The following is a 25,943-nucleotide window of genomic DNA, read 5'->3' as shown; positions in this document are numbered from 1 at the left end:
GAAATGCTTGCAAACCTAGATTCTAGAAATTCTGTCCTAAGAAATTCGATCTAGGACTGTGGAGATGGTTTAGCCAGATAAAAGTACTCACTGCACAAGAATAAAAACCTGTGTTCAAATCTCCAGAAACCAGTGAAAAACTGGTGTGGTCACACATACCTGACACCCTAGTGGGGTGACCAGAAGCAGGAGAGGTGCTCAAGCTTGATGGCTGCCAGTCTAACCCCAGATTCAATGAGAAGCCCTATAGCTGGCTCAAGAAATCACAGCAGAGAGTAATAGAGCCGGTCCCCTAACAGCCTCCTCTGCATGTGTGCCATGAGCTTGCAGAACTGCACACACACACACACACACACACACACACACACACACACCATCTCTCTCTTTCACACACACACACACACACACACACCGTCTGTCTGTCTGTCTCTCTCTCTGTGTCTCTCTGTCTGTCTGTCTCTCTCTCTCACACACACACACACACACACTGTCTGTCTCTCAACACAAAAGTCTGAGCAAAGGCATCTTCTATGAAAATTATTATATTTTAAACCACATACATTATCAAAATTATACCTGTCCTATATCACCCTCTGTAACTTCTGTATGCCATAGGTGTGCATGTATATGTATACTCTATGTATGTCTGAATATATCCAAGTCCTGCATTATGTATGTGTGTGTGTATATATATATATATATATTCTGTATATGTGGTAATATTAAAATGATTAAAAATAATAAGCTGCTTACAATATTAATTCTGTGATCATACAAAATTAAAACAATTTAACCTAACATTCATTTATGTTTCTATTGTACAGGGATTACCTTGTGCATGTTTGGTGGATATATAGCACTGGCTTGAATTCCCATCTCCTAGTGCAAACTTTACAAATTGTTTGGATTGAAATTTGAATTACAGTAATTTAGAAAAAAAATAATGTAGTTTTTAAATTGCTCTGAAAAAATTATCTGGAGAACCAACTCTACTTTTTGTGTTTCTTGACTTTTGACTTGGATGTATATATTTATATAGAGAGATATGAAAATATATAGTTATATATGAAGATATATGGGTATATATGAAGGTATATGTATATATATGAACCTGCTGAGATCACCAGAATGAATGCTCTGGAGATGACAACTGTGGGGGCTGGAGGTGCAATGTAAAACGCCCCCAGGATTCCTTCATCCCATTGTCTGTATCCTTGGCTTGTAAACACCTTAGTCTCTCCTTTTCTCTCTGTTAATCCTCTCATGGTCCTACTCTGTGCCTGCCGTGTGTGCGCGCGCGTGCGCGTGTGTGTGTGTGTATGTGTGTGTGTGTGTGTGTGTGTGTGTGTGTGTGTGTGTATGTTGGCCTCTTGTTCCTGTAAGGACACCAGTCCCATCAGATGAGGACCTACACTGACCTCATGTATACATTTAAAACACTGTATCTCCAAACACAGTTGCATCCTGAGACAGCATAGACTTTAGTCTCAGCATTTTGGGCGGATGCATTTGGGTTCATAACAGTTCCTGTCTTATTAAATGCCATACCTGCTCACCAGGGAGAGATGGTTACAACTGATTATATTTAAATTGGCTAATGCTGTCTAAGTGAAAAATAGAGTCTTGTTGAAACTCTTGAAAATTAGAAAAGATCTGCTGTTTTCCCCCAAAGGCAAAGGAACAATTAAATCTCAGTCACTAATAATGAAATTGTGTATGTTACACCTTATGCATCAGACCAAATGGTTACAGAAAGGCTGTGTTTTACTGTAAAGTCTAGTGTTTATACAAGCCTTTAAGTCTTTAATTTTTTTTAAATGAAACAGTGGTAGTTCTTTTTGGTTTGGGATTTTTGTTGCTGTTGTTTTTTTTTCCTTTTTGAAGTGGTTTTGTTGCTTTGCTTGCTTCATCTGCCCGTGGGTTACTCAGGCTATACTGCCCTGAAGTTGCCCTGGGCTTGGCAGCACAGGAGTGTTGGATCTTCCCAGTGAGCTTCGTAAGACAAGCACAGGCCTGGAAACCAAAGCTTCAGTTCTGTCTTGAGTAGCCAACAATTACCAAAGGTTCTGCCCTCTCAACTGCCATTCAGTGACCCACCAGCCATGCTGCTGCTGCTGATGGACGGTTGGAGAGATTCTCTGCCTGTGCTTTCAGAATAAAGACATTTCAGACAAATCCAGACCAAGTACTTGGTCATGGAGGGGTGTTGCTTACTGGCCTGCTCCTCATGGCTTGCTCAGACTGCTTTCTTATAGAACTCAGGATTACCATTCCAGGGATAGTACCACCCACAATGTATCTTTCCTTATCAATCACTGATTAAGAAAATGCCCTGCAGTTGGATCTTATGGGGAAATTTTCTCATGTGAGGGTCTCTTCTTTCAAATGACTCGAGTTGGAAATTAGTATAAAACTATCAAGTACTTTATGTTTCATTTCTTCTTGATTTCCGTCTGTATCAGCATGTTGTGTCATCCTGTACAAGTGTTTAGGATCTTGACTATAACATGTGTGTTGTATTGAGGCTGTGGCCATCCTGTCTGTCAATTCTAACACTGTGGTAGAGAGCCACATTCCAACAAAGAGTAGTGGACGCTTCACTTCTAGAAGAATGGAAAACTCTAGGCAATGAAGAGCAGGTAGAACCTTCCTTTAGGTCAGGCCTGCTTTGTGTCAATCTCTCTCGTTCTGAAATGACCTCACAGTAATTGCATCCACTCTCATGGGTCTTCAGATACCTGCTTGTGATTCCTTCTCTCCCAGGAGTTAGAGCCTGGGTTCTGGGCTCATGGCTGCACTCACTGGTGGTATAGTCTGTACACTGCTGTTACACCTTCGTGGTATCATTTTAATTGATGTCCAGGGTAATTGGGACAGTTCAGCGTGTGAGCCATCCTGTTGTGACAAATGCCTAACGAGACATAACTTAAGGAAGGGATTATTCCAAGGACATGTCATCGTGGCAAGAAAGATGGAGGTGGGAGTCGGTGCTTTGGGGGTAGACTGGGGAGAATGCGAATTTCCTGCTTTCATTCATTTTGAGACCACAGCTCGTGGGAGAGTGTGACCCACATTCAAGGTGGCTCTCCCATTCCCGCTTGGTATCTCTAAGAATGTCCTCACAGACACACCTGGAGATTTATGGCCTTGGTTACCCTAAATCTCAACCATGAAAACCACACTCACAGATTGTCAAACATTTATAAAGAACATTTTATTGAAATGGAATAATATAGCAGTGTTTAATGTGTGATTCATAAAAATGAAGCTCTTCATGTTGGGGTTGGAGTTGTCACTTGTTTGGGGGTAGGGTGGTAGGCACCTGGCTTTCTATGGACAGTACCAAGATCTCATCATGTGTATTCCTGAGCTGTCAGTTACCATAAGCTGCGGCATCTGAAATGGCTATAATTAATTAAAATGAACATATGCATGTCTTTCAAAGATTTTATAAAACAATTAGGATATCTAAATAATCTTATGTTCACATACTTAAAAAAATCACATAAATAATAAGTATTGTAGCAAATAAAATATATAACTAAAATCAATATCTGAGCCATTTGAAACCTATGGCTGCAAGGCAATACTTTTAGTTACTTCCATGGATTGTAGTCTGCCTGCACTGGATGGTGCTGGTCTAGAGGACCCGTGCGTTCCCAACTCCTCCCATGAGTCAGGCTCGGCGGGGCCGCCATCGTTGTTCCTCCACCACATCCATCTCTCCGTTCCCATGAGGGGCTCTGCTCTCGTGGCTTGATAATCAAATCTACTCCTAGAGTATCCTTTCATTCGATTCCAGTTTATCTTCCTAGTGAAAAGGCTCAACCTTATTTCCAGTTACTCTTCCCATAACTTGTTCAGTGACATGTTTGTCCTAGAACATGAACCTATCTTCCTGTGGAGGAGGTTGGGAAAGCAAGGCTTGGAGTTTCCAGGCCCATTTCTCACGCCTAGGATTGTTTGCAAAGATTTTGAAATATTTCTTTCCCCAGTAGTCGAGTTGAAATTAAACTTACTCTCTTTCTTACGACACTGCAAACTTTACCTTTTTAAACCATTTCCTTTTTACTTTGTTTTCCTCTTCATTCTTTTTCCTAATGGCAAAGATGGTTGACAAGAAAATTACTCTTTGTTGTTATAATGACGGTTCCCCTGAAAGGTTCGTTTCCTATGCACCCTCAGATTTATGCCTGATCTTCTACGCTGTCATTGATCATTACCCAAAGCCAATGTTGGGGGTTGTTTCTACAGTGTATTGATGTCAGCCAAGAAGAATTCCACTGTTGTCGCTAACAGGCATGTCATGGAAGTTTCTGGAGGGGTAGTCTAGGGACACACGAAGTATATTCTTTATATCTTCAGGCTGTCACGCTCTTCTCTTGCTCTTTGAAATGTTCATCTCATATATAATTATTTAAATGTGTTTACCCACCTGCCTTGTTTTTCAAGCATAAGAATGCATATGCCGCTGTATCTGCCTGGGTATGTCTGCAGTGCTATTGTGAGTGGTTCCCTTATCAATATAATTTGACCTGTTATGTCTTCTGACTGATTTTGTCTTGACTTCTTTATCAGATGTGACAGCAGATACTTCTACTTAATTTTTCTTCAACCTTACTGGTATATTAACTTACAGCCTCTGCTATTGAGTTTGCATGTGTCTTTGCCAGGGAAGTGTGTTTCTTGGAGACTAGTTCTTCTTAAACTAATTCCTCTCGTGACTCTATTTCACTTGATAAATCTCCCAGTGACTCAAGGTATATATACATAAGAAAATGACATAAACATTAAACATGCACTGACAACAAAGCCTAAAGAAATTTGTTGTAAAACAAATTCTGGATTTCCAAATATAACTATACCCTTATCATTTATTAAATAAAATACCAAGACTGCAGACCAGTGAATGTGTTTGTTTAATCTTTAATAAACAATTTGAACCTGGTTGATATTTGGTCTCTCCAGATATAGAAAACAGAATGCTGTTTTGCATAAATACATAGTACAAAATGGCAGGAATCTGCTTACATCCAGTCATTTCAGAAATGGCTGGAAATTCTGTTGGAATCCAAAACCAAAATTTATTTAGCAGTTATTAATAGAATTCATCAGTATACTTAAACAGCAGTTTTATAATCAAACATTCCAGTACAATGCAAAGGTAAATTGATTTGATCATTTCATGTTATGGAATATAGCAGGATGCTAGAAGAACTTCTTATTCACTATAATTAGACCACGATTTCTATAAGCTTTGTAAGTGCATTAAAAAAACACTGCCACTCATCGCATACAGTCGTCTCATCCTAGCAAAGGCTTTCACACAGCATCTGTTGTTGCTGTTTTAATGGCATGTGTGCATGGATAATTTAAAGTGCTCATGCTGTGTGGTCAGAATCAAAGCTGTGATCAAATTCTACAGTATGACATGGCAAGTCCTGTCAGAGAGACCTCCAATTCACTATGTTTGATGACTCTTTATAAAAAAAAAAAAAAAAAGAAAAAGAGACCATTTACTAAGAAAGAATGCTGTAGAGAGCTGGAGAAAGGATACTCTCTGAAAGTCTATGTGCTTGATTTGGGGATGTGTGTGTGTACCTGTGTGTAGACATTTGTCGATACCTACTTTGAGCTGTATTGTGACATATAAGAGCAGAGTGTGAGCCACAATCAAAAACAATTAGAAGGTGGGCTGTGTATTTTAATTCAGTAGCTAAGATCATTTACATTCTGGGTTATTACTGAAAGAAAGTAACTGATTCTTGAGATTTCATTGTTTTTTCCCCTTTGGTTGATTCAAATATCTTGTTTTTCTTCTTCTCCATTCTTGTAATATAAACAGTTTCCCAATTTGCTGATTTGGTCGTGATTGACTTATTTTTTATTATTCCTAAAAAAATTTATTTCTTCCTGTGCCCCAAAATTAAGACTTTCTTCCTCCTCTGAATTCTTTTAAACTTCTTCTGCAGTCCCAGGTTGATTACAAATTGCTTCAGTTTGTGCTTTTTTTGAGATGCCTTTATTTCTTCATCAGTTTCAGCTGATAGTGTAGTTGGAGAAAATAGTTCTTCATTTTCTTTCAGAACCAGAACTTTATTCTTCCAAACTTTGCAGGTACTCAGGGCTTATGCCAAGAGGTCTGATGCTGGACTGATGGTTAGTCCTCATAAATTCAGGGGATTTCTCTTGCAATTCTTAATACTCGTTTTTTGTCCTGTAGTCTTTCAATTTTAACTGTGACATGTTGATGTGGGACACCCCTCTGAATGCTGTGAATAGGTTTTATTACATTTGGTTAATAAAGAAGTTGCTTTGGCCTATGACAGGGCAGAATATAGTTAGGCAGGAAAGCCAAATTGAATACAGGGAGAAAAAATAAGGAATCAAGGGAGAAGCCAGCAGCTTCTGGAAAAGCAACATGTGAGGTAACAGGCTGACTTGTGGTAAAAATATAGAATAATAAAAATGGGTTAGTTTGGCTTGCAAGAGCTAATTAATAATAAGCCTGAGAAAATATGCCAAACAGTTTGTCATTAATATTAAGTGATTATTTGGGAACTGGAGGGCGGGAGAGAAGTCTTCAGTTACAATGTGTCATGTAGACCTTACTACATCTATTTTTGGTTTGAAGTTTTATCTGCATAATATATATTTATGTAGTATATCGACCCACCCAGCAGGTCCTAAGTTACTCCAGGGTCTTGAAGAGGCACTACCTGAAAGACATGGGAGGAAAGAGAAACGGACGCCAAGCAGTACTCTTTGTCAAGGCATCCATTTATTGAAGCAAGTTTTATGTCTTAAATACTCCTCAGTAAGGAGCTCGAGCAGGGGGAACTGAGGAAAGGGGGGGGGATGAAGGAGGAAGAGGGAAGGGAAGGAGGGGCTCGGTAGCTAGGCAACTGAGCGGGGCAGTTTGGCAGCTAAGCAGGGCAGTTGCAAGGTCAGTGGCTAGAACACCTGCTGTTAGTGATAAGCAGCAAGCAATGAAGACACTCTGTGGTGTTTTCCAGAGCTTGAGTCTCCACGGTCAGCACGTAATGTTTTGGCTAACTTTAAGTTTTCTGTCTCAAGATTTTTACTTCAAGGCCCTGTGAGATGTGAGAAAGAAGAAGCCTGAAATGGCTCCTGCCAGTATATAATATGTATTATATATGTATATATGGTATATGTATTATATATACTTATATTTCCATATGCTCAAAATATTTCTGCATTAATTTCCGTAACTAAGTATTCTATGTCTTCACCAAAAATTTTTACATTTGTTCTCTTGATCATAGCCCAGTGCTTTTCAAAGTTATGGCTGTGCTTGTCTGTTGAGTGGTTGTTTGGTTTAAGATGTTGGTTAAAGCTAACTACTGTATCATGCCTGAACAGAGGACAGAAAACTGTATGAATAATATACAATATGTTAGATCCTAAGAGGCAGAAATAAGTCAGAGAAAATGGTGTTTTCCAGTACAGTAGAGCATTGTATCCAGGAATGTCCAGCAGTTAAGACAGTGCACCCAAGACCTGTGTAAGCTCAAGTCAAACAAAATCCTAGTATGGAGGTTGTGCAGGGGAGAGATGGCAGGAAATCCCACCTTTAGCTGAAGGGCTATTGGCATGTGATAGCTGTTAGGAGAGAGTCAAGTTTCTTTAATGATGTGGACCCTGGTTCCATATCAACCATACTCCATACCTCACTGCCAAGAGAAGGTAGACAACACAACTTGTATTCAATTGTATTCAGTGTGTTTAAAAATAAAATAAGATCACTCACATTTGAGTAGGGAGGTACATGAGGCTGAAGAGGATGGATCTGGGGGTAGTTGGGGAAGAAGATGTGAATATGATCAAACATTGTATGGAATGCTCAAAGAATTAGTAAAAATATTATTTAAAGAGAAAACAAAATCTGTAATTGATTGAAATAAGGGACAAGATCAGTGGAGAGAAAAAAACACAAATAAAAGATTGGGACATAAAGGACTGGAGAGGAGTGTCATAAAGTAAGTAAGCAAAGAACAGGGGTAAACATGACTACATAATAAAAAGAATGTGCAAACAAAATCGTACAAACATCAGTATGATGTGAGCAAATCATACAAAGGTTTTTTTTTTTTAAGATAAAATAAGGTCTATATAATGCTGTGTAGGAAATGGAGAGAAGTGGATGCATAAGAGGCAAAATTAAATTTAAATTAAGGTAAGTACAGGGAACTGGCATGGCTTCTTACCTATTGTGCTGCCATCTTCAAGGTCACTAGAAGAGGGTAAGGCGATGACAGGGTGTGAGGAGCCAAAAGCAAAGATGGGGCTCAGTCAAGCTAGGAAAAGGCTTCAAGGATTGAGCTTCATTGTGTCTCGGGACCATCCTATAATAATCCTGACACCAAGGGAATGACAATTTCACAAGTGACTCGTCATGTCACTGGATGTCCATAAGGAGAGACAGCAGAACTCTGGATCATAGACCAACATTTATCTGTTTGCTTACCATCTCTCGCTCAAATGCTAAGATCCCTTTGGCTGGAACGCTGGGTACAGGGTATGGAAAACAACAACAACAAAAAAAAAAAAAAAAAAAACATGTGCTGAATGTTTTTCATCGTTGGTGGCTTACTGGAATCAAATTATTAAAGTCCTATTAAAGTTTGGTACTTTATACAATTTTGTAAGAATTTTAAATACCAATGAAGTTGACTCCAGGGCTGTTATTAACGTTCACGGGTTTCTCACACTGATAATTCATAAACAAAATAAATATCAATAGAAAGGGCTCTTGGCTTAACTGCTGAGCGTGTTCTAGTTTAGACTTTTGTATTGCACACAGTGCTCGGGCGGGCGTCACATTCACAATGCATTCCTTATCAGTCTCGTGAAGGACTCTCACCTGCCCTGCCCCTTACCGCCTCAGAAGTTGGTTAGAAGGTTCTGCTTTACCCCAATGATTTCTTACTATTTGAGCCATGGTGCTTAGAAGGGTAGCCAGTGACTTCTTCCCGACTCCTGACTTGAGCTGGCATCCCGTGTCGCTGTGATATCCCCCAGCACAGTCCTGACTTGAGTTTACATCCCCCTCCCAACCCGCCTTTGCTCTTAGATCCCACCTTAGAATAGGATGTTCTGTTGCTCCCCGGGAAGCTGACAGCTCCATCTGCCAGTGTCTTTTGGGAGTCTCCGAGTTTTGTGACTGAGATATCTGAATGAAAGTCACCCCTTGTCCCTGAAGCTCCCATCATGCCTTGCCTGGGTCTCCATGCTGTGTTTATTGTTGCTTTCTATTGCCCTGGGCAGGGTGAAGCACAATCACTAAGGCTGGCTGAATTTTTCACAAGCACACGAACTCTGGTCACCAAGTCAAAAAGAAGTTTTATTATAGAATAAAGGCTCTATCAACACGGTCTTTCATATTTATGCTTGTGAGTCACGAATTTTCGGAATGGTCACTGTTGCCCATTTTCTACTGCACACAGACATATTCCTTTCTGTCTTCCATATAAGCTGGATTTTTTTCAAAACTAATGTATTTAACCAGCTAACTCAAAGTAAAATTGTTGTTCTTACTAGCACCGTACACATTATTATGTAGCTAGTTCATGGAGAAAATGTTCAATGAAGATTTACATTTTAACTAAAGTCAAGCTAGTATACGTGTGTACATGAGTTTTCTCTTTAAATGTAAATAGTCTTGTTATCTAAGGACGTCCATGAAGATAAAAAGTGTAAAGTATTTTCTATTCTGTCTTTTTTTACTTGTTCGTTTGAAGTTCCTTCCAGACAAAACTTTCTGGTTTTATTTCTGCTTTTAAAATAACTTCTAAAGCTTATTCTGTGCTTGTAGAATAAGAATCACTATGATTTGAGACATGAAATCATGGTGAATTTATTCAGGTTCTGCATTTGAGATGACTACAGATATAGGTGATAGTTGTTAGAGGTACTTTAAGACATCAGGATTTTGCAAGACAATGAAAGTGGCCTTCAAGCTCCCATTCATTTCCCTGACACAAGAGTTATCCATCCCCGTTAAACCCTGGGTGTGTGAGCTAAAACAGCGGTTCTTAACCTGTGGATCACAACCCCACTGGGGGTCACATGACCCTTTCACTGGGTCACATACCAGATATCCTGTATATCAGATATTTACATTAAGAATCATAACAGTAGCAAAATTACCTTTATGAAATAGCAAGGAAAATTATTTTATGATTGGGCTCAGTGCAGTATGAGGAACGGTATTCAAGGTTCATAGCATTAGCAAGTGGAGAAACACCGAGCCTGCTCTGCATCCCTAATGTCTATCTGCAAAGTCTGCGGTGTGGAGGACCCTCGCCACGGAAACCTGTGGCCCAGGAGATTTGGCTCAGTTCAGACATGAGTCAAGTTCAAACGCACAAAAATGACCTGTATTAGCGTTCCAAGTCACGAATCTCTGCCTGGGCAGCTGTCAGTTCACTGACTGAGGGACCCCAGATTGTCCCTTTGGGATTTTTCTCCCCTGGCATTCTGCAACTGTTTTGATGGGCGATGAGGGGTAGCATGGCCCTAGTTCCTGGGCTTGCAACTGAAGAGACAAGGGGTAGATCAGCCACTCTCATTCCTGTCTGAACTGGAGTATCACTGCCCGAGTGGCCCACTGCAGAAGCCTCTGCATTGTTGAGAGATGCCCAGATGATCCCATGGGCTGGTGATCATGGCTGTGCGCTTTGTGTATACTCTGCTTCTCTGAGGATGGCTGTGCTCCCCGTGAGCTTTATTTCCTTGCTGTCTTTGCAGATTATGGCACCATCAAGAAAGTACGGGCTCCCCTGAGTCAGACCTCAGGCAGCTGTTTGCTGGAAGAAATCGAGCTTTTCCCAGAGAGGAGGAGGGAGCCCATCAGGAGCCTGCAAATCCTCCACAGCCAGAGCGTCCTGTTTGTGGGACTACAGGAACATGTAGCCAAGATCCCGCTCAAAAGGTGCCACTTCCACCAAACACGCAGGTAAGGAATTCCCAGACTAAGGGCCCCTGTGCCAAGAAGCCCGTCAAATCTCCCGCAGTCAGAAGTGTGTAGGAACTTACGTCTATGTATGTCCTATGTTCCAGGATGCAGGGTCTTCATGAAAATAGGTTACTATGATACCACTAAGCTCTGGTTGTCATTGGAGGAACCATGTGGGTAATAATTGTGAGCAGTCATAGGTGTAAAAACAAATTATTTATGCCGGGCAGTGGTGGCACAGGCTTTTAGTCCCAGTCCTAGGGAGTCACACATCTTTAATCCCAGCACTAGAGGGAATATAAAATGGGAGGAGAGAGAGGCTCAGTCTGGTTAGTTTGCAGCCGCCCAACCTTGATAGAGGTAATACTTCTCTAGAGGCTTGGCTACCTTACTTTTCTGGTTTTCGGGGTTGAGGCCAATTTTTGTCTCTGAGTTTTCACTATTCGTGCGGCACAGTGTTGACCACAGTGAACTCTGAAGTTTAGTTTGGAGACATGCAGGACCAGGTGCTTAGGAAATGGAAGGGGCTGCGAACTCCGTGAACTTTACTAGTACTGTGTTTGCCATGGTGGAAACTGGCTACGTATTCTGTCTTCTGAAATGGTTCTGCTCTGGAGGGCTTGGCAGCCTTGTTCATATCCAGCCCCCTAAGCAAGGCATTCCTGAAGGTCTAAGCCAAGGTGACATTTTTACTGTACTTACTTCTGAGACTCCCCGTGTGCAGGTCATTCAGTTTCTATCCAGGGAGTCTGAGGCAGGAAATTCATAGTATAGCTGTTGTAGGTAATTTTCACCATGACTCCCAAAGTACTTCAGTCTGACTGTCTTGCCAAATATATGTGATTTTCTATAGAATCAAATGGAATGATATATGCATGGTGAAATCACAAGGTCTTTGCATACTCATATGTGGAAGGAAGGGTTTTATTTTTTTTCTTTTGATATATAACTATTGCAAAGTTATTCTATAAAATTAAATCCATAAGACATTCCTTGGTATCAGAAAGAGTTACAGAATATGACGGGGTACTCTTACTGAGAAACTGTGAGCCTTGTTAGTGGATAGTGCCACTTATTAGCGACCCTCTGTTGTGTATGTCTGCTTTCTAACTTCAACCAATGGCTGTGAAACTTGTTCCTGTGTGTATTTCTGCGAGTCTAGTCTGAGGCAGATGTCACTGCTTTCTGGGTGCTGATCATTCGCTGGATAACAGCGATGGTTGGGGGGCAGCCCAGAGCAACAGCCTAGCCAAGTATGGCTGGAAGGTTCCCAGTTTTCCAAATTTTGCTTTATTAGAGCCAAGTTCTCCCAGGGATTTATTGGGGTCAGGACAGGATAACAGGCAGGACAGCATGGTCTTGTGCCATGTGAGATGTTTCTGGCTCTAAATACGGAGTGTTCTTGCAAAGTGTGACGAATCCATTGCTTTCATTAAGCTTTCCTTCAATGAGTCTAGGTCACTTCAGCTCAGTAAGCTAAATCTTGGGTCAGTGTGGCAGTGTGAATGTAATTGCCCCCATAATCTCATGGGGTGGCATAGTTACTAGATATGGCTTTGTTGGATTGGGTATGGCTTTGTTGGAGGAAGTATGTCACTGTGGGGGTGGGCTTTGAGGTTTTCTATGTTCAGGATACCACCCAATTTCTCAGTTGGCTTCCTGTTGCCTGCCACATGTAGGACACTCAGCTACATCTGCCTGCACGCCACCCTGTTTCCTGCCATGATGATGATGGACTGAACCTCTGAAACTATAAGCAAGCCATGTCAATTAGGTGTTTTCTTTATAAGAGTTGCCATGGTCATGGTGCCCCTTTACAGAAATAAAAACCCCAACTAAGACAGTCCTATTGCTACCAAGAGAGGGACGATGCCCACTGTCTTTCATGCCATGGTCCATCAACCCCATCTTGAATCCACAGAGGCTGGAACCACCAGGTGCAGATGCTAGGCGTGAACTGTTATCACTTTCTTGTAAGAGAATAAGGCCACGAGTGTATCTTCATGGGCCCCCGCAGGAGAGGAGGCGCTCATGTTTCTCTCATAGCTGAATCCCCCCTCTGTTTATTTTTCACTTGCTCAGGGTGAAACAGCCAGAGATCACAGCTCCATTGTGAGCAGTCACACTGGGCTTCTGTGAGCCGCAGTCGGTAGGCTTGTGTTTGGCTCTTAGTATTCCATCTGAGAAGGGAACTCTGATGACCGTGAACCAAGCATCCCTCTGTGTGTCTTCTGACGCACGTCTCTCAGTGTCCTCTTCATATGGAGGGATGAGAAAGGCTCCCCAGTGAAAGCTCACAAGGCGACTATCTTGTAAACACTGCATGCTTGGGTTTTTTAAATGAATTATAGAAAAAATGGAATCTTTTTTTAGAGAAACAATTTTAATTTTCTAGAAATATGCTTAATGAAGCACACTGATTAAGAATAAGCCAATAACAGGGTTATGTGATAATTTCTTTGCCAAATGCCATTCTGTAGTAAAATATCAATAATTTGGTTTTGGAAATCAATTTCAAAAAATGAAATTTTGTAATAGTTATAAAGGGAAAAGAAGCTTATGTAAATATGACACTTTTGAAGAGGAAAACTGTATCACAGAATCTTTATATTCTTCCTTTTGTTGGTTACATGTTTTCCAAAGACAATTCGTACAGTTTTTCAGCAGTGTTTGCATTTCTCACATTTTCCTTGATTGTTGAGGCAACTCTGAAAGTAAAGTACCATTCCATTCTCATTGTTCAGATGAGGGTGTGGAAGTCTATGTCAATGCCCTGCTTAAACCCACACTGAGATCAGGGCAGCCTGTATGCCCCCAGTGCAGGCTATGTTCACGATTTTCTCTTGGTGCAGAGAAGTCACACAGTTAGGGTTCTCACGTGGGGCTGCTGGAATCCAGTCAGACTGTACAGGACGAGGAGCGTGGAACTTGTTTGCCATGATGTCATCCTATCAGCTTCCTCACTGTTGTGCTTGCCTTGTGCCAGACGGACCCAGCCTGGACCCTTCCCAGAGCACTCCATGCTGAGTATCTGCTCTCTCTTGGGGCGATCCTGCATCCTTGGGGAGGCTGCCAGCACTGCTGATGGCTTGTCTTCATTGTAGCTCAAAAACCAGCATGGTAGCATGGCCATTTCTTTAGAAATTATTTTAGAAAAAAACTTTTGGTTTAGTCAAATTTTATCACAAACGTGAGTTAATAATTTTGTTTTAATATTAGCTTGTTTAGATGCTGCCACTTAATAAATAGCATAGACAATCAGGCAGAACCTTGGAGTTGGTGTCATCTCTTTAAATATCCTTTTTTAAGCAATGGATGAGCACATTATATTTATATATTTCATGACATGAAGTGATATTTTGCTGTTTTTGTTTTGAGGTACCTGGGATCTAACATCCCTGCTGTAGGTCAGTGTTTGACAATACCTCATGAGTGCCACCTCCTGGGCACTTGATGTGCATTGCCAGCGCCACTACGTAACCTCTGAAGAAGGCAAAGTTCCCGATGGCATAGCACAGGATGGAACTGGCAGGAAAGGCAGTGACTAAATGCCTGCCTGGGTTAGATTCCAATGCAAAATGGTAACCTGGCACTCAGATGGTTGACAGACTTGGGCGTCGGACTGGGCGAGTTTCCATTTATCATGTCAGGAAGCAGAGATGACCACACGACTAGGCTTTCACAGCTGTATCTAGGAGTCAGGCTTTTACCCCCTCCCACCTCTGGAAGTCTTGCACTTCCTAAGATAGTTACAGCTCTTCAACTCTCAGCAAACGAAAGCTTGGAAGGCTCAGTGGGAGGACACACACTGTTAAAGCCATTTTAAGAAGTGTGCACTGACTAGATCCGCGGCTCCAGAAACTTTCTTTGCAAAAGAAAGGAAAATATTCCAAGTGCAAAATTTCTGTAGCAAGGAATGATAAGAAATTATCTTCACCCTGGTCTAAGGCAAAGGACCAAGCCACGCTTGACAATAAATGGCCAGGTAAAATATATGAGCTGCTTTAGGATTCAGGAAGTTGATGACCTATACAACCAGCCACAACTAGAAAAGAATATCAGCCCTTAGATGCAGTGTCCCACAGAAAGATGCCAAAGCATAGAGGGCCATGGACCAGTGCTACAGGACAGACAAGGTACCTGATGATCCAGGGGGCTTTCTGAGAAACTGAGCCGTTAAAGAATCTGCAGCTGTTCTTTAAGTGAAGCAAGAGAGGTAACCAGCACCTCACAGAGCTCCAGAGGGGTGAGCAGAGAGATGGGGGCCAACTTCATGAGATCAGCCCTAGAATTCAGAGGAGATGGAGACAGGTAAGGGGCTGACTCTTCTATATCTACTCCTGAAAAGCACTGCGTCCTAGGATCTGAATGTTGAGGCATCCTCCGGAAGCTTAAGAAGAGGAGTTGCTGCTGAGCCGTACGTGATGGCTGGGATGGGCTTATGAATGGTTACTGGGGTGCTGGAGTGAAACTCAGCAAAGGGCATGTGGCCTATAGACTTTGATTAACTTACTCCTGAATTAAAGCAGTATGTTTTTTGACTGGGTGTGTTTTTTGACTGGGTGTATTACATATATGTGAATACAAGTTATCAAACTTACTAAATAAGTGATTAAGTTGCAAATACAAAACCCAATACTTTCTGAATCTCTCTCTCTCTCTCATGTGTGTGTGTGAATGTGTGTGTGTGTGTGTATGCGTGTGTCTCTGTGTGTGTGTTTGTTTTATGTGACACTCCTTGAACCTTTAAAGATAAGATTAGCCCACCAGGCCATAGAGCCTGCATTCTGTGTATGAGGGATTCATGGGAATCAAAGCGAGAGTGTGTAAGCAGCAGCGATTACCGTCTTAGAGCAGAATCAAAGGTTCTATCTGGCTACAGACGCTTGAACCCTAAGGCCTAGTTGGTCTCTGACTCCTGGTTCCTTGGTCCTCTGGAACTATGTGCGCCTTAAAAGAGGCTCCGTACATATTTGATGAGTTAACATATGGTCTCTGCTTCTACCTTCTCCGCTCTCTTTCCATAACCTAGTGGGTGGAGTGGGGGCTAAAGTGTTGTGAAAATATAGAAAAAAGTATGATGCTATAAGTAGCCAAAAGAGTAGAAACCCATGATCCTTTGGTACTTCTGTTGTGTGACATAATGGGGAGGGAAAAAAAGCCAGCCCAGGAACAGACACAGCCCATTGATAAAATGGATAATGGACACCTCTAGAATCGTATTTGATAAAACTAGAAAGATGGAACCATTAAGAAACAGTCTTGGGCTTCACTGGGCAGAGCTTGTATCTGGTCACTATTAATCCATTTACAGTGTAATAGTGCCATTAAGCTAAAGGAATTAATGCCTCATTAAGAAAATTAGTATGGAAATTAAGTACTGTAGGATATTCACTGTGCTAAAGGGCAAAGTTTTCAAAGGTAGACTTAACAGGTTGTCACCATTATTAATGAAATGTTCTCTGAAGACATTATGTGCCCAGTGGGAAGGTATACTGCATGCTGAGAAAATAGCAACACCCTCCATGGTCCCAGTGATACGCCTTCAGTCAGCAGGTTGCATATTATCCAAGCATCCAGGAGGATTTTGAGATGAACACTCACTTTACAAAGTAAATATTCTCCTTCTACAAATAATTTATCGATTTCCACCTCTCAGTGTCCTGAGTTGAGCTACAGTGGCATCCGTCCGCTTGGCCTGTGAAGTCTGTGGATTTCCTTCATCACTTCAGTCACGGAGTACTTATAGCATTTAGTCCATTCCAAACACGGAGCCAGTTCCTGAGTGGATCATGACAGATGATGCATCCCTGACCCTGCCTGTGTAGGGCTCAGCATCTAATGAGAAATTCTGCCATAAATAAAATCATCTGAATAGCTAATGTAGGACTGAGTCAAAGGTTCTTGGGGTTGTATTACATTTTATTCCAAAATGGATTTATCATTAAACCTGATCCCAGACCATGCTAGGAATTAATCCCCTCACCTGATGTCTAATTATTTTTAAGCCATATCTGGATTATAACTGGTTTTCTAATTCTCTGCTTCTGGAACTGAGCATCAAGGTGTGACAGACACATTTGATGGGTTCTTCATCCAGTGGGTCACTCTGAAGCCATTCAGTGACTGTAGTGACTTCTCTCCACCTTCGGTGATTGCAACAACGAAGGCAGGGGAGAGGAATCCTATGCACCCACATGCTACTTACACTGGTACAAAGCTCTCAGCCTTACTAAGAATACACACGCCCATCCAGCAGCTATTCCACAGCCCTCCTACTTTTGAGCTTCAGGTATATAGCTGTGCAAACCTTCCCATGAAAAGCCCAAGCTGCAACAGCATCCTTGGTCTAGACCTGCTCCAAAACTGCCAACATCAGTGGCGACTGAGCTCCCTCTGAGATCTTTATCGCTGTATAATTACTGAACCCATGATTTTAGGAATAGGACCATTACCATGAAAACGTCTTACTCATAAAGACACTATGAACTACGGGCTCATTTGGACCCTGGATGTGACTGACAGTGAGTGAGAACTCAGACTCTCTGGGTCTGTGGTCATAAGAACAAGAACAGAGACTAAGATTACATAATAGTTGAGCACATTATAATAATTTAGTCCCACAAGGTTCCTATTCTTTTCTGATGAAGTTTTACTGTTGGTTAATGTAGGTCCTTCTGGGATGGCATTGTTCATGAGAGATCTTTTGTACTTATATGCATATTCCATTGAAAATTTGATTCAAAACCTGTGTTCCACCTGCAAATCAAAAATCGAACAGACTAGTTAGACATGGTAGTGTTTGCTAATGTCCCAGGACCTGGAATACTGAGATGGTAGGATATCGAATTCAAGATCAGCCTTGGCTACATACAGACAAACTGACTTATAAAACCAATAAGTTAGGGCATTCTGGGCCAAACTGAAGATAGACAGGCCCGAATATTACCTTTACACAGTTGCACCCCTTGTACCAGATTCCACGCCATGCAGCAAATTCTTCACCAGGTGCTTTATCTTTCTGAGCAAATAGAGACTCAAATGTGTGGGGAAATGTGCTTTCTTCTCGGGGTTTCATTTGCCCTTTGAAGTGCACAGCATTTTCAGGGCAGCCTAGGTCTTCAATGGGTCTCAAAGGCTCTCAATGAGGTCCTCAGACTGCGGAGACGAGCCTCCGTTGCTTTAAACGCTGGTATCCTGCCTACATGAGCACCTCCCAAGTGAGTCTTTGTCCAATATCTTCTTTTTTTTTATGTAGCAAGGAAGAATAAAGATTTGGGGAAAATAATTGAGTTTGATTGTGTTCAACAATTGGATGCTGTTTCCATAACTGATAGAATCATTTTCAAATCCTGCTACTGTAGTTTGCTTAACTTGGTAACAATTCTACACTTGATAATTATGCTGTAATATATTAAATATTGATATTTTTGCTTTATGATAGCAGCTATTTAAATCTAAGGGGCAAGATTATTGTCAAGAGAGCAGATAAAATCATAGTAATAATTTGTTTTGCCCAAGTTTTTCACAATGTGACTTTCTCCAATCAAGGACATCAGACTCATTGAAATTTTTAAACCTCTGTTCTTTATTGCATTCTTATTGAGTATAAGAGTGGTAAAGAAACAAAAATTTAAAAAAGAAATGCCACTTTCACTATGGCTATATCCATCAGAAACTCATGTTTTCCATATGGCCTCTTTAAACGATTCAAATTCCAAAAATAATAAGTTACAGCGATTGGTTCAGTGTAGACTAAGAGGAAATTATAAGTATGGGGGCTTTCTACGGAATGGGAGTTTGTGTTTGGATAGCAGTTGTGATATTTAAAAGTAGTAGAATGTTAGAAATGACCAGAATCCACAGCACTGTAGGATGCAGCTGTTATTACAAGCATAGTTTTGGAGCCCCAAACCTTCACTCAGTGCAGAAGCCCTGTTTCAGGTCTCCAGGTGGCTTTGCAGACAAGGAGGCCCTGATCAGAAGAGGGAGTCCACCAAATCTCTCCCCTTTGAGAGATGGATTTTACCTAGTAGTCATGTTAATATAATAATAATAGTAATAACATAGAAAAAAACTTGAGCCCTTAGAATGGTTCTGCAAGTGTAGCTAGGCTGTAGTCACCCATAATAGCAAAAGTGGGGTCACAGGCAGCGCAAATCCCAAGGTGAGAAGCATACTTAGGGAGTGGTTCTTTCAGTGAAGAATGATTCCCTGGCCTCTCTGGGGAGCTACATGCAGAAATTTGTTACTTTGAACTAGTTGAACACCAGGTCACTCCCAGCTCCAGGCAGCCTATCCGGCCAGGTAATGTCAAAGCAGGAAGCAGATCTTTCAGTCCTGCCCCGAGACCCCACCTCACCTCAGCCTCCTTCATAGGTAACACTTGAAGGATCTCCATATTTCCAAAGACATCCTGTAGGTGTTTTCCTACAGCAAATGATCTGTGCAGTCAGTGTGTTTTCCTGTGTGCTTTCAGTGCCTGCATTGGTGCCCAGGACCCTTACTGTGGCTGGGATGTGGTGATGAAGAAGTGCACGAGCCTGGAGGAGAGCCTGAGCATGACGCAGTGGGAGCAGAGCATCTCCACCTGTCCGGTACGTGCCCGCCCTGCGCAGCCTCTAAAGTGTTGTCGACGGGAGGCAGACCCACAGGGGTAGCCTTTCCAATCCTCTGTTGCAAACCCAAAGCCAAGTTGTGTTTTCTAAACCTGTTCTGTTCCTGGCTTGCAGGAGGACCACACAGGGTGCTCTCACCCACTTTACACTGATTTGAAACACATAAGATTCAAGAGCACTGTTGAGCATAAGACCCTGGTTTTTACAATTTTTATTTATTTCTTTTTGTGCAGAATCTGGTGTGGACTCTTGTCCCTGTCACACTAATAAAAATGTGAACTTCCACACACATTCATTTCCCCTGGGGCTGTATTTCTCCGAGCTGACATAAGTAAAGGTTTGAAGAATAAGTTAAAGGCTATTACTGTGGCCCCCTGTGGAGCAGATTCATAGACCTTGGTCAGGGTCACTGGAAGGCCTGGAAGAGGCAGCCTGTGTGCATTTCCACATAGGACCCTGAGGAATGAAGAGAAATTGGCCTGTGTTTACAGTCAGACCCTGAATCCAAGAAAAGCAAATCTCACTGTTTGCTCCGTGTGTCTGCTTGGATCCTCTCTCTTGGAGAAGCCAGTTTTCCTTTATTTCTGTCTTCTGCCTTGTATTCTAGCATGTGAACAGAAACTACCAGCATTAATGTACTCACAGGACTGAGGCAGCTGTCACTTTGTGCCACACAGCTGTGAATTTCTGCCTGCTGTTTTCAAGCACCTCTGCAAGGCAGGGCAGGGACTTTACTTTCCCTGAATATATTAGACAGGCCTCAGGCTTCTGAACTGCCAATGTGACTCCCAGAAGCAGCCCCTTCACGATCTAAGCCGTGTGCTAATGAAGCCTGTCCTTCAGCCTGTAAGGAAACGGAGCAGTATGAGGTGGAGGGTCAGCATCCCTCCCAAATGTTCCTATGGGTGGTGAGTCCTTCACACAAAGGATCCTGTGTAGACATCATCACTTCTAGCCGTTCCGTGCTCCCTGTGGGGGTTAGCTTAGACCAGTGGTTCTCAACCTCTGGGTCAAGACTCCTTGGGGATGAAAAGACGGGGTCACATATAAGGTATTCTGCATATCAGATATTTATATTATAATTCATAATAGCAATATTAAAGTTATGAAGTAGAAACAAAAATAATCTTATGGTTCTGGGTCACCACCATATAAAAAACATCACTAAAGGGTCACAGCCTTAGAAAGGTTCAGAACCACTGGCTTAGACCATTTGGCTTTGTAGTGCTACGTCTTTTATTTTAAAAAAGGAATTTCTCTTCTTTATCTCTTGAAAATGGTTTGAAAATATCATGAACTGAGGAAATCCCCTTCTGAGCGCTGAACATGTTAAGAGCCCAAGGGCAGCCAAGTGAAATTTCTTGTAGAAGGGTGAAAACGCAATAAATAGCATTCCACATGTCAGTCTGCGCAGACATGTGCTCGTAGACACTCATGCGTCTTCATGCAGGCTTTTGTCCTTGCGTTTGATGGCTAAAGAGGTGTAAGAAACAGATGGTGTCACTGCAGTTTCTCTTGAATGGTAAGAACATTTCTCCTGCAGCTATGTGTGAGCATCTGAGCGGAGATGGCTATGCAGAGGGACACTCACCCCCACGTCTTTACGGTAACAGATGCTTGTCTTGGATATTCTACAGAGCGAGTGTGAGATGGAGGGATCCGAGGCTTGAGACATGACCAAATGTTGTCACCCATGCTGTCTCATGCTAACTAGAAGGCAGATTCAGTTAAATTCTCAAGACAGCGTGGGCATGCTGTGGTGCTAAAATCACGGCTCTGAGATGGGACCTCATACACAGTATCAGTTACACAAAACAAGATCTTTTTCTCTAGACAGGGGTGTGTCTATTATATCAAACCCCACCCTCTTACCAAGTGGATTTGTCTACATCAAGATATACTTTGGGCAAGTTAAAAATATTAAAAGAAAAAAAACAGCAATAATCTTTCTAGGTTTTAAATTTATTACTTTAAATGTCACGTCTGTATTATTTGCTCTTTTATTTCACTTAAATGAAAGATTTCCCTCATTAGATGTATCTGCCATATGTACATGTCATGAGTTTGATATGATATTGATTTTAAAGTGTGTGCTTTATATGTTGCTGTCTTTGTAATATAGTTTCTGCTGTTGAATTTTTTATATTGAGGCCTGAAGCCAGGCGTTCACACTTGGTAGGCCACTGCCTTGTCATCAGGGTGTGTCTGACGTTGTAGGTGCAGTGTTGAAGGGGTTCTAAGTACCAGCTGGTTTTAGACATAATAAATGCCAACAGGGTTTCTTTTTACAGTCAGTTAATATTTCCCATTCCTTCTGAAGGATGTTTCCCTACATCTTAACTCCATGTACAAGTTGAGACCTTTGGAAAGAAAACAAGCGTTTCATAGTCTATGTACAAATGCATCTTGGCAGAAAGGAAGATGATCTTATTACATTGAGTTCACTGAGTTGAAGACATTTTGACAGGAAGTGACACCCCAGACACACTTATGTGAACCCATCAAGGAAATAAATCTCCAGACCCCTAGATCAGAGACTGGGTGAGCAGTTAAAGAATGTACACCGCTCTTGCAGAGGACCTAAATTTGGTTTCCAGCACCCACATTAGGAGGCTCACAACTTCCTTCCCATCACCTCCTGGCCCATAGGGCACCTGCACCTCCCCACACAAGTATACAAATCACTAACACTGAAACAGATAGCTCTTAAACAAACACTCTGCAGTGGCAGTGGCCCAGCACGGATGCTCCAGTTAAACTTCCCGTGCCGTGTGAGTCACCGCTGTTTCTTTTGGTTCTGGCAGAACACCTGACATTGCCTCGCTTATAAAGCACGGACATTTATTACCCACAGTTCTGGAAGCTGAAGAAACAAGACCAAGGCAGCAACATTTGCTCTCGTGAGAATTTCTTGCTGGGACTCCACACGGGGGAAAACAGAAGAGCCATGGAACCGGGGCCACACTGGCAATCCCCGAGAAAGACATGTCACACATCCTCTAAAGAGGAACCTTCGTGGTCTGATCAGCTCTTAACAGCCCATTTCTGAATGCTATCACCATGGCAACACTTGAATTTTTGGAAGAGGCACCATGAACCCCAGCAGTAGTTCTCTGGGGCTTTCGTTTTAAAAAGCACACCTATTTTCCACCAAAGAGGACCAGTTTTTAAATGACTACACATTTTTACTCTCAAAAGAAGACTGTAAGGTAGTTTACTGGCATTCTATAGAATATCCTATTTCTTTAAAAACTAATTAAAAGTATTTCTGCACAGTTTAAAGAGTTGTGGTGCTTGAGTAATACACTTAAACTAGCATGCACAGACCAAGGTCAATTACATGTCCTTGCCTGAGTCTCAGCGGTGTGAAAAAGAGGACCTGTGGTCTTAGGAATCTGCCTGGGCTTCACTTATGCATTCATACCATTTATGTCCTTTGGGCAAAATGCGCAGCATCACATAATGCAATACGATGCATCCTTGTTTCAAAATATGTCCTGCGAGAACCAGCAGCATGGACCAGATGAGCATTTCAGAGTCTCCTGACGGAGGTTCTACTCGGGACACTGCACAACCAGGAGTTTAGTTCCAAAGATACTCAGGCAGTGGCTGGAACCACAGCCTACATTTGGATGGCAACAGCTGAACTTCTGCTGCGCTTCCCTGGGGGTCTATAACCATTAGGAAAGAAGCCAGGCTTTGCATCTCGAGTTTCTGGCAGGCTCCAGTCTAGAGGAATATGACTTCCCAGTTCTCAGCCTCTTGGCAAATGAAGGAATGATAAAGAGAGGAATGGCCCAACCCCACCCTTTATGTTCAGAGAGCAAATGAAACATTGTTGCTGCATGTTGTCATAAAATGCATAGGAGGGAGAGAGAGAAGAGAAGAAAATAGACTATGTCTGTCCCTGGCCAAGGAAGGAGAGAGTTTGTTCCTATAAATCATATTTTTATTTAGAGCTGAGCTCGGCCAAGCTCCTGATCCCAAACAAGGCTTGCATGCACTTCTGGGTGCCTTTTCTAAGGTGTGACCCACAGGACAGGACCCATATGCTCGTCCCCAGCTTTCATTGTTGAGCTCTCTTGTGGTATCCTTGAGAATGCCCCTTAAGTATCATTCCGCCTCTACGAACTGCGGGATTGACTCTGCAAGTATTGTGTCCTACTTGGCTTGTGGGCTGTTTAATGTCCATGGTGTTCTCCAGAGATGGGCATTACTGCTTCATTTTATTGATGCACTAACTGGGACTGACAGGCACTAAATAGAGATTGCCCCTATGCACTAGTCCACTGCATGACACACGGGACTGCAGCCCAGTCCTCTGCTAAGGCACAGTCTTTCCTTACAATTCATCTGTAGAGATAGGCTTAGGGGGGATATTAAATTGATGCCATAACACGAGTCAGCTTCCTGAGGAGCTTATTCAATATCCTGTTTCATGCAGTCACTGGAAGTAGATATAAATGATTACGAAAATAAAGCAAGATCTAGTAATTCTGGAGAAAAATAAAATGTCCAGATAAATATTTAAGACCAGTTTAGCCAGTGAAGAACAATAGTTGGGGGGTTTGGGGAGGTGGCTTGGTGGTTAAAGCACCTGTTACCTTTCCAGAGGGTGTGAATTTGGTTCCCAGCACCCATGTCTGACTGAGTGACTATGTCCAAATGATCCAACACCGTCTTCTGGCTTCACATAGGCATGTACACACACACACACACACACAGAGAGAGAGAGAGAGAGAGAGAGAGAGAGACCATTCATAAAAAACAAAGCTAAATCTCTTAATAAAGAATATTTGTCAAATGTAAGAATGTAAAGGTTTGCCTCTGCTCTAGACTAATGGGTGCACCCTGAGCCAGGGGAGGATTAGTGAATGAATGCATCAACATGGGAGGATAATTCTTAGCAACACAAATGGCTCCTCTTTCACTAATGCTTGGAAATGCATTATTTCCTCAGTGTTGGGGAAGGTAAAGTTGCACGCACCTGACTGTTGGGAGGCTCCCATATGAGGAAGATATACCAGAACCATGTTATAGAGGACAGCTGAGCGCAAGCACAGGTTCCTAGACCAGTTTGCTTGCACTGATTCTTGGGTGTTTTAGACTCTTCTGACTTGAGCTGTGGTATGGAGTCAAGGAGGTAACATGTTGACTCCCCCATGGTTGCCATGCACTGCTGATGCACGCTGCAGATTTTACTCTGACTTAGTGGTTAACAGCATCTAGCACGTGCTTCTGGAAGAAAGTCATTTGGTAGAAACCTGGAGAGGACTTTGGATGTTTATTCTAGAATGCATTTTTTTTTTCATTTCATGTTTCCCAGTGCTGGGGTGGGACCCAGCCTTGTCAATGCTAGTCAAGTGTCTGCTCACGGTGAAAACGCCAGGACATAAGCCTCATTCCAGATATCCTTTTAAGAGAGGCTATGAAAATTTAAAAATATCCCAATTTCAAAAGTGAAGGCCCAGGATGCACACCATTATTCCTAGTCCTGTTTTCTAGGCAGGTCCTCCATCTAGCTCATTCAGAACCCAGCCAGGCATGGGACTAAATGCCATGCGTGGCATTTGTTCACGGCTCTCTTGCGCTCTTGAAGCTTGTGTGCGCTTCCGGCTCCAGAATGTCATGTGACAAACGTCAGCAGCTCTGGATTGAACGTGCTGCCTCTTCCTCTTCAGCTTCCTCACTGCAAGACAGAACTGAAACCACTTTCTTTCCTTGGAGATTAGTCACTGTAGCTACATTCTTATATTATGTGTGTGTCGACCAGCAGCTGCCCAATGCCGCTCCTTCCCCTTCCACTGTTTCATGAAAATGACATCTGTGCTTCATTAGACTTGACTCATTGTCACTTTCATCAAGGAACCCCTCCCCTTTTCTATGCCATTCTTATCAGCTCATCATTTCTTTGGGCATATCTTTAGGAAGGAAATTCTCATAGCATCTCTCTGCAGAAAACCCTCATTTCAAGCCAGACCCAGAGAAAGAACGAAGAATGACTAGTGTAGTGAATCTTGGTGAAAAGCGGGGGAGGGTGGTTTCCAGGAACACCTAGAAATACCTAGGGACATTTTAAGATGACATAAAAGGTGAACGTTATACATATTCCACTCCGTCTTCACATGCCAGTGCTCAGAACAGAAGGAATTTAAAAAGCAGAAACACTTTTCTGTCTCAGTTGAAGGAAAATAATTTTTATAGATTCCCCACACAATCTCCTCGTTGAGTCTTTCTCAAGAATTAGGCCCTATGTCCGGCCTATGACCCAGCACTGACTGAAGTCACAAGGAATCCATGTGTGTCATTTGCCTCTTCACTGCTGTGACTGAGTAGCTGTGGAAGGA

General features: G+C 42.2%; 1 protein-coding gene across 4 annotated transcripts in view; it reads left to right on the top strand.

Annotated features, from left to right (window-relative positions):
• Sema5a (semaphorin 5A) overlaps window positions 1-25,943 on the top strand; it is a 432,689-nt gene that overhangs the window by 339,177 nt on the left and 67,569 nt on the right. For all 4 annotated transcript variants that reach the window (XM_057789435.1, XM_057789432.1, XM_057789434.1 and 1 more), the window contains 2 exons: window positions 10,771-10,978; window positions 19,458-19,575. In XM_057789435.1, coding sequence (XP_057645418.1) covers window positions 10,771-10,978; window positions 19,458-19,575 — 326 coding nt within the window. The remainder of the gene's footprint in view (window positions 1-10,770; window positions 10,979-19,457; window positions 19,576-25,943) is intronic.

This window comes from Chionomys nivalis, chromosome 15, assembly GCF_950005125.1.
Source record: "Chionomys nivalis chromosome 15, mChiNiv1.1, whole genome shotgun sequence".
NCBI classification, from domain to species: domain Eukaryota; kingdom Metazoa; phylum Chordata; class Mammalia; order Rodentia; family Cricetidae; genus Chionomys; species Chionomys nivalis.
This window is presented reverse-complemented; position numbering and strand designations above follow the sequence as displayed.